We start from the raw sequence: 9,282 nt of genomic DNA, 5'->3' as shown, positions 1-9,282 counted from the left end.
TGAGACAGGGTGTCTCTGTGTAGCCCCGGCCCGGCTGTCCTGGAACTCACTCTGTAGACCAGGCTAGCCTCGAACTCAGAAATCCACTTGCTTCTGCCTCCCAAGCTCTGGGATTAAAGTCATGCACCACCACTGTCCGGCACACTACTATGTACTTTTAATCATTTGTTAGTAAACAGAAAAGAATTATAAGACAGTTTAACTGTTTTAACTTTTTTCTTAAATAGATGTCCATCTGGATTTGGAAGAGCGCCTGGCAAAATTTATGAAGACCGAAGAAGCCATCATTTACTCGTACGGCTTCTCTACCATAGCCAGTGCGATTCCTGCTTACTCTAAGAGAGGGGACATTGTTTTTGTGTAAGTGGGCTCACCTACGCTCCTGACCACATTCCATCTCAGTCAGCACTGAGGGTTAGGGTCTGCAGGTCCTCAATGAAAGTTACCTGTGAGACAAAGAAGGATCTCCTGGGCTTCCTGGGTTTGTTTTCTAAGTGTTTGCTTTTCCTGGTCAAGACCCTCACCCATAAGATGCTTGACGGTGCACCATGATGGCTTTGGTTGATGTCCATCTCCTTTCCATCAGCTCTATGGCCTGCCATGCGCTGAGTCATGGTCACAGTCTCACATTGCTTACTGTGTCATGTGCGCCTCATCACCTGCCCTTCCTAGTCTCCAGGCCTCTGCTGATCTTGCCTCAGTGCTCATTAAGGATAGGAGCTGAGGCAGGGGCAATAGTTCCATGCTTAAGAGCACTGGCTGCTGTTGCAGTGGACCCCAGATGGTTCTTAGCATCCATATAACCGCAGACACTGTCTGCAACTCCAGTTCCAGGATGTCTGATACCTTCTTCTGGCTTACATGGATACCAGGCACACATATCATGTACATATATATGATCAGACAGTCACTCATACAAATAAAATAAAAATAAATATTTTTTAAAGGGATATAAGAACCACCAGGTTGGGATATCCCTGACTGCCTATGGCAAGTCTGCAAACTCAGGTGTATTCCCGGAGTGCATGGCGTGCTGTTCCCTGCAAGGGGAAAGCTGCTGGCCATGCAGCTGGCGTCAATGGTTGCTAGCACGGTTGCTAGCATCTTTGCATTACCGTGAGGTTTACAAAACTCTCTTCTCACTATAACAAGCTGTTTTCAATGACGGCAACTTACACATCATAAACGTAAGGACAGAAACAGAATAAGGTAAGCCAGGAAGGAGATGCTGCTCTTGCATTCCCTCCTCCCATTTACATGTGTGCACATGTATGTGGAAGCCCAAGGTGAATGTTTGCCTGACTCAGTGAAACCCTGAGCTCCTGATGGGCTGATATGTCCAGCTATCTGATTTGCTCTTGGGAGCTCTTCTCCCCACAGGGGCCATTTACATGGGCTCTGGGAATCCAAGCTCCAGTCCTCACGCTTGCAAGCAAGCACATAACTGCTTCACTGTCTCTCCAATCCCTCTGTACACTTTTGGGGGGATATATTTTATATCTTTCCTTGCTGACTATCGTAACTAACTAAAATATTAATCATTTCAGAGGATTTTATTCCCATTTTTTGGTTTATCCTCATTGTTTACAGTATTGGCCTCTCTGTGCATATGCAGAATTATTCCCTTTAGAATTCTTTCAGGAGTTCTGGGTAGAGATAGACTCTTCCTGCTATTGGTTTGCTGGAAATGCCTTTCCTCCCCTTCATCGTCATTAAATCTGACCTATGATATCCTGTCCCTGTGTGTGTGTAGCCTTCCTGTCGGGAAGTTTTCTACCCTGCTGGCATTCATGCCCTTTTTTACCCCCATTGGCTCAGATACTTGCTTTTTAATGTTGCCCCAAAGCTCCTGTGAGCCATCCTCACCATGCTTCATTTCCCCCCACTCCAGGTAAATGTTTGCAAATGGTTGGGCTCTAAGTCAGTGACATTCTCCTGTGTCTGACCTCTCTGGAGCTGATGCCTCCTGCCACACTTTCTATTTTGCTCAGTGTGCATTTTTAGCTCTACACAGTTCTTATTTCTTCCTGTCAGTTTCTGTGTTAGAATACTAGAAGTTTATCCGGGCTCCCTCTGAGCTCCTTGGGTTTCCTGAGAAAGCTGTTGTGAGCCCTGTGAGTTCTCTCCATCACTGATTACTGTCTAGTCAGTTTCTGCTACCTTATTTTGGCTTAGTGAGGTTTTACTTTTTAAGACTTTAATTTGACATGTGATTGTATTGTCTACATGCGTATATATGTGCACACCATGTGTGTACAGTGCCTACCATGTGTTTGCAGTGCCCACAGAGGTCAGAAGAGGATGTCAGATCTTCTGGAACTAGAGTTAAGTGTGGTCCTTAGGTACCATGTGCTGTTGGGAACTGAACACAGGCCCTCTGTAGAGCAGCAGTGCTTGTCACGGCTGATCCAGCTCCTCCAGCCCAAGGTCCTAGTGATGGAAAGCTGTTGATGGTTTTGGTGTGAAACCTCATCTGGGCACGGAAGCAATCATGACTTGTCTTTTCAAGCGGGCTTAGTTAGCATGCCCAAGACCAGGTTTGCCAGAAGTGATCTGTTGCATTGCCACTCTTTGAACACTAGAGGGCAATCCAAGCTCAAGTTCTTGTCAAATTCATAGATGGTGGGTTGTATAGGGATGCATCTGAAGTACCTAGAAAAGTTAGTAAGTTTTCATAAGCCCCAGCCATAGGCCCAGGAAGCTTGTTCTGGACGTCATTGGCATACAGTTAGGTACTACAGAATTCTGTTCAATGTAACATAATCATTGTGCATAGATGTACTCTGCTTCCTGTGCCATACCTGTACTGGCAACACTGCCAAACTGTGTGATACCATAAGGTCCTAAACCCGCACATCATTGGTGACACACCAGAGCACACCTACTCTGGACTGACTACAGCAGAAATGGACTATGACCCATGATTAGTGCAACTGGCATGGGTGATCCTACCTCTTACCCAAGTTTCTCTCAAACCAAGGCATCCTCTGTTACTGGGGTGTTATCCTCACACCTGAGGCAGGGAGTTGGTGGAATTTGTACCTTCTCTGTGTTAGGTTTCTCCTGTTTGACACTCTGAAGTCAGGTCTCTGCTCTTCTTATTGTACCTCCATGAATGGAGTCTTGTACCACACTAATGGGTAAAGGGGATCCTGTGGCCTCCTAGACAGGTGGTAAATGACTGAAAGCAAGTTGGGTTATCATGTGAAGCCTTGAGACCCTTCAGAGGATGGTGTTTCACTTTAGCCCTGTGATTCTTCACTCAGGGCTCACCGTTTGGGGTTTGCTCCCTGTCTTTAGCCTGTGGATTTAAGTCCTTTTTGTGTTAGGGTTGTAGGCAGGTTCTTTGTGTCAGTCTGCGGTTCCCTTCTCCTGTGACTGACTAACACAGATGTTGGCTTACTTGTCATAGCTCCCTGGAGCTCTGCTCTCTTCCCAGCCGGTTCTCTCTGGCACGCAGTGACTCGTTTCAATTATGTCCTTTCCCTCTGCTCCACTGTGTGACTCCTTGGCTATTTTATTTTTCAGAATGCAATCTCTGTAGGGTTTTCTCTGTAGCTTCTGTTTGCTCGGGCTGTCTATTTTAGCTGACTTGTTTCAGGTTTGTTGCTAATGCTCATTGAAGCATTTTTATCCTGGCTGCTTTGAATTTGCTTCTAGATTATCTTAGGCTCTGTCAGCTTAGTGGCATGGGAGACACTTGATGGAGGTGATACTCCATTGAAACCTGGGCATTTTCCTGTTATATGGCTCCCCTCTATGCTACCTGTCTAACTGTTGCCCATAGGTCACAAACCTCAAGGAAGCTCTAAGTGTGGCCCAGCTAACAACACTGTGATATTTTCACCCTTCTAACTCAGTTGTTTCTGGAGCATGAACTGCCGATGACAGTGTTGTGGTGCCATCTGTCTGGGTGGGCTTTCGGTGACACTGGGCAAGTAGGAGGAGGGAGGCTACTGTGTGTACCTGCTTCAGCTTGGTACCCAAGGTCAGAGTTTCTCCATTGACACTGGGTAGTGGTGACAGTTCTGATTTTCCTCGGCGTTACCTCTGACAACACCCAACTGGAAATGCCTCGTTGTGTTACCTTGTGGGGTAGAAGTTTGCTCCCAGGGAAAGTGCAGGCTGCCGTCTTCATAGCCCTCAAAGGCCAAAGGCTAAGTTCTTCCTCGCCTCAGCTGGGGTGGGCGAGTGAGGTTAGACCGATCCCTGCTGCCTGTGCTTAGGTCACTGCCCAGAAGGTCTGCCTGCAGCTAGACTGCCAGTGGTTCTTTTTAAAATCTTTTTTTTTTTGCCGGGTGGTGGTGGCGCACACGTTTAATCCCAGCACTTGGGAGGCAGAGACAGGTGGATTTCTGAGTTCGAGGCCAGCCTGGTCTACAGAGTGAGTTCCAGGATAGGCAGGGCTACTCAGAGAAACCCTGTCTCAAAAAAACAAAAAAACAACAAAAATCTTTTTTTTTTAAGATTTATTTATTTATTGTATTTATATATTTATTTATTTATTATATGGGTAGAGGGCATCAGATCCCATTACAGATGGTTGTGAGCCCCCATGTGGTTGCTGGGAATTGAACTCAGGACCTCTGGAAGAGCAGTCAGTGCTCTTAACCACTGAGCCATCTCTCCAGCCCCCACCAGTGTGTCTTTATGGAGCATGATGAAGTGCCATCAGGTAAACAGAACTGCCACTAGGAGTGAGATCATCAGTGCTTTCCAAGGTTCTTAGAAAGAGGAGCACATGAGTAAGCTTAAGTGCCGTCCACAGAGTGGGTCCTAAGTTCAGAGTGGTCGGGATGCAGCTAGCCATGTTTCTTGGAAGAGATTAAGTGAAGTTGTCATGTGGACAGGATGAACGGAGTGAATAGCAGCAGTGGTCAGACACTTTCTGTTCGCTGGGTTCCAGGTAACAGTGGAGGCTGGCCCACTTCACAAGCAGGCATTCTTCTTCTGAGAATGTTGACAAGGCCCTTTAACCCCAATTTGGTGCCTCTCCTCCTTGCAGGGACAGTGCAGCCTGCTTTGCTATCCAGAAAGGATTACAGGCATCTCGCAGTGACATTAAGTTATTTAAGCATAATGATGTGGCTGACCTGGAGCGACTGCTAAAAGAACAAGAGATTGAAGATCAAAAGGTAGGATCCTTTTGAAGGAAACTGTGCAGCTCTTTGTACTTCCTAAGCAGCTAAATTATAGATGAAATGGTAATTTGTCATTGAAATCTTGCCTGCGGATCGCATTTGGGTGTTAGGTAAGGGTGTTTCTGCTTATTAGATGCATCTCGGCTTGGAAGGCCTTGTCACGTTAGGCAGTCAGGACAGCTTTCCACGTAGGCCGAGAGGAGAGCAGCAGCCTGCCCTTCAGGAGATGCAGAACTTTGAGTTCTGTATGGTCGCTGCAGAACACACTAAGGCTGTAATGGGGTACATGGATTAAATTCATAATAGACTTAGTTATACCATCAAGTCATAGCATTGCCTCCTGAAGCTCCAAGCAGCTGCTGTGGGGAACAGCCACCTGAAGAGAGAATGCCCGGCCACTTGGGGAGCCCTAGTGGTGGGGATTGGATAATGTCTCGCTGGCATCGTTGGAGAGTGTTTAAAGCATTGAGAGGATTGTGACTCACTTTTCTGGGTAGTATGGATGGGACATCAAGCTGGTTGGTGGCTCTGCAGCAGGACTCCATGATATGTGACTCTCATGGAAGCCCAGTTGTCGCATCTCAGGCCTCCTTTCAGGTGGACCTTGCCCACACAACTCATCCATGACTCAAGCAACTGACGAGATACTCACCGCCTTCTTCACTTTTGTGTTAATTTCAGTTTTCCAAATATTTGCATTATTCATTTAGAGTTCTGTCATCTGTGTTTGGGAGTCATCCTGTGCAGTAGACCCTTCATGAATATGCACACGGTCATTGAATATGCATGTGTGTGCTCAGTATGCTGTCAGCCAGTGTTCCATATTTACACAATTGAGAAAGGGCTAAAGAAATTCTGAAACTGAGCTTGTCCCACAGAGTAGTTCTTTCAATAGACTAAAACGATGGCCTGATTCTAAGTCCTAGATGCCAACCACCAGAATAAACTCTGTTTTGGAAAGTATGACTAAGGAACAAGTCTGCCTGAGTTTTTCATGGCTGAATGTTGGAGATGTAATACTCAGGTTTCATGTGTATTTTTCATAAGGTTTATAATCTATGGAGCTTCTTAATGGATTTTTTTTAAAAAGTATCTTAGAAATTAAATCTCACTTTTTTACTAAGTAATTTATACTTCATTTTCTTCCCAAAAGTAGCTATTAAATAACTTCACATTGTATTTTTAGAAATATTTCCTTACTTGAGATTTTTGTCTCTAAAAGATAAGCAGAAGTTATATCAAAGATTGGCCCGTTCTTACAGTGTAACATGAAAAGCAAAGTGAGGATGTCTACTTGCTCCAGCACTGAGAGTCCTGAGGTGGCCGTGTGCCTGCAGGTGGGATGTCTCCATAAGCCGTGTCGTAAAGCGCTGCAGAGAAGCCGCAGTGACTGAACACTCACTGCCTTTGCAGAAAAGCAGGTTCATCTTGCAGCATTGGATTTCCAGTCTCAGGGCATCCAGCGCCACCTCTTATTGACCTCTGTGTCCCCTGCACGTGTGCACATGCATATGTGCAGGAAAAACATTAATACACATAAAAATAAATCTTTTAAGAGAACAAAATAAAATTGTGTTTTGAGTAAAACATAGAAATGACCACAATGTAATATTTTAAAATTCAGATTCTAAAATTACTGCAGTAAAATCCTGGTTTTAGAAAAAGTGACGCTAGGCTGGCAGTGGTGGCGCATGCCTTTAATTCCAGCATTTGGGAAGCAGAGGCAGGTGGATTTCTGAGTTTGAGGCCAGCCTGGTCTACAGAGTGAGTTCCAGGACAGCCAGGGCTACACAGAGAAACCATGTCTTGAAAAACCAAAAAAAAAAAAGAAAGGAAGGAAGGAAGAAAGGAAGGAAGGAAGAAAGTGATGCATAGGTAAATATCTAAAAGGTGCATAGGATGGCTACCTTATCTTCAGAATCCTTCCATATATTTTTGCTTATCCTAAGTCTCCTACACTGACTATTTTGAAATCTCAAGCAGGTATGTGAATGGGGATGTGGTAGAACACTTGCCTGGTGTATGTAAGGAAGCCCTGCGGAGACAAAGGAAAGGGCGATGTCAGGATTCTCTGAGTGAGATTGCAGGTGTCCAGTTTCCCCGTGCCCCCGACACAGCTGTACTGTCATCTTGAAGTACTTCTGTGCAGACTGCACATGCTGGGTCCTGCAGTGCTCCACAGTGTTGCCGTGATGATGACTAGAGCACAGTACGAAGTCTGAGTAGGACGTGGGAAGGAGTTCTCTCTGGTCTTAGTATTCTCCAGTCTGTCGTCACACTTGCAGTCTCGTCGGGATCTTAGGTGTGATAGGTTGGTGGCCTGCTGCATACTAGTTATAGGGAGATGCACACTGTCTGAGATAGGCCTCTCTCCTCCACCACCTTGGATTTGATCAGACAAGTCACACTTGGATTTTACCTAACTGACTAGTGGGTCAGCAGTGGTGACAGAGGTTACAAATGGTCAACATACAGAGGAAAATATGGTAATATAATATACACACATGTACAGAGACATATAGACACACACATATGTACAGAGACATATAGACATACACAGGCACCTACACCATGCTGCTTTCACCCTGTAACCATCAACCTCCCACTGCTTGCACATGTATAGCTCACCCTGCTCCTCAGGCCACGCCCACCATGCTGAGAATGGTCTTCACTGTAGGTTTTTCACATTTCCTCTTAGGCTGAAATGTATAATTCCTAGCTGTGTAATCTTGAATGGTTTTGCCTTATAATCTCCCCGTGAGTCTGTGTTTCATCACTAAGTCCTCTGGGCTTTCTCCCAGCTGTTCTGGCTGGGTCCCTGTTTTAATATTGTCAGGGTGCCTCCAGTGGTGAGTGAGGTCACCTGGATGATGCTGTTCATTGAAAATTGCCTACGAACCAATGGAAACTGCTGTTTCTCACTAATGTTTCTGTCAAAATAATAGGATCTCAAGAGTTGAGTTTTAATTCATCATGGCTTTTTTTTCCTTTTTAAACAAATCATTTATGAGGTGCAAGTTCTTCAGAGTAACAATTTATATTTGGATTTATGACAGTTAAGATGTCTGGTTTTGTTGTAGAATCCTCGCAAGGCCCGTGTGACCCGGCGGTTCATCGTGGTGGAAGGGCTGTACATGAACACTGGCACCATCTGCCCCCTTCCAGAGCTGGTGAGCAGCCCATTGAGTCCCTGCAGTAGTGTGCTGAGTGAGTGGCTGGCACTTAGACCCTCACTTAGGGCCACACTTCCAGCATGGTGCTCGCAGCACAGGCTGGTCTCCAGCTGAACAGCTTCCTGACCTCAGAACTCCCCAGGTGGGCGAGAGGAAGGAGCCCTGAGAGCTGGGCTCCAGCTCTATACTCAGGCTGTGGCATGTACACACAGATAAATGAAGAAGTAAATATATGTTTAAAAAGATAATAAATAAAAGCATGATATGGGGAAATGTCATAAATATATGGTTACATTAGGAAAGTCAGTAACATTACTGGTGGATGTGGTCTTCAAAGAGTAACTCATGTTCAGGGGGTTGTTTTTAATTTTACATCCCATCTGCAGCCTTTCTCCTTCCTCCCAGTCCCTCCCCTCCCCTTCCCCTGGCCACCTTCCTCCACTCACCCCCCAGTCCACTCCTCCATTTCTCTTCAGAAAAGGGCAAGCCTCCCATGGATATCAACCAGCCGTGGAATATCAAATGGCAGTAGGAGTAGGCGCATCTCCTAGTAATGCTAGACAGAGCAACGCAGTAAGGGGAAGGGCCCCAAAGGCAGGCCACAGGATCAGAGATGGCTCCTCCTCCCTCTGTTTGGAGCCCCCACAAAGACCAATCTACACAGCTGTAACATGTGCAGCAGGCCTAGGCCAGTCCCATGCAGGCTCGCTGGTTGGCAGTTGAGTATCTGTGAGCCTCTCTGAGCCCAGGCTAGTTTATTCTGTGGGGCTCTTTGTGGCATCCTTGAACCCCTGGCTTTACAAGCTCTTCTCCCCCTCTTCTGTGGGATTCCCCAGGCTCTGCCAAATGTTTGGCTATGGTTCTGCATCTGTTACCATGAGTTGATGGAAGAAGCCTTTCTGATGACATCCAGGTTAGAAACCAATCTAGGAGCATAGCTGAGTATCATTAGGAGTCATTTGGTTGAC

The 9,282-nt window shown here is 45.9% G+C and overlaps 1 protein-coding gene across 2 annotated transcripts in view; it reads left to right on the top strand.

The window, feature by feature from the left end:
• Sptlc1 (serine palmitoyltransferase long chain base subunit 1) overlaps positions 1–9,282 on the top strand; it is a 45,881-nt gene that overhangs the window by 20,241 nt on the left and 16,358 nt on the right. For both annotated transcript variants that reach the window (XM_031358488.1, XM_031358490.1), the window contains 3 exons: positions 228–360; positions 5,006–5,135; positions 8,222–8,311. In XM_031358488.1, coding sequence (XP_031214348.1) covers positions 228–360; positions 5,006–5,135; positions 8,222–8,311 — 353 coding nt within the window. The remainder of the gene's footprint in view (positions 1–227; positions 361–5,005; positions 5,136–8,221; positions 8,312–9,282) is intronic.

The sequence above is a fragment of the Mastomys coucha genome, unplaced genomic scaffold (assembly GCF_008632895.1).
Source record: "Mastomys coucha isolate ucsf_1 unplaced genomic scaffold, UCSF_Mcou_1 pScaffold7, whole genome shotgun sequence".
Lineage (NCBI taxonomy): Eukaryota > Metazoa > Chordata > Mammalia > Rodentia > Muridae > Mastomys > Mastomys coucha.
Note: the sequence above shows the minus strand (reverse complement) of the source record. Positions and strands in the feature narration are given on the sequence as shown.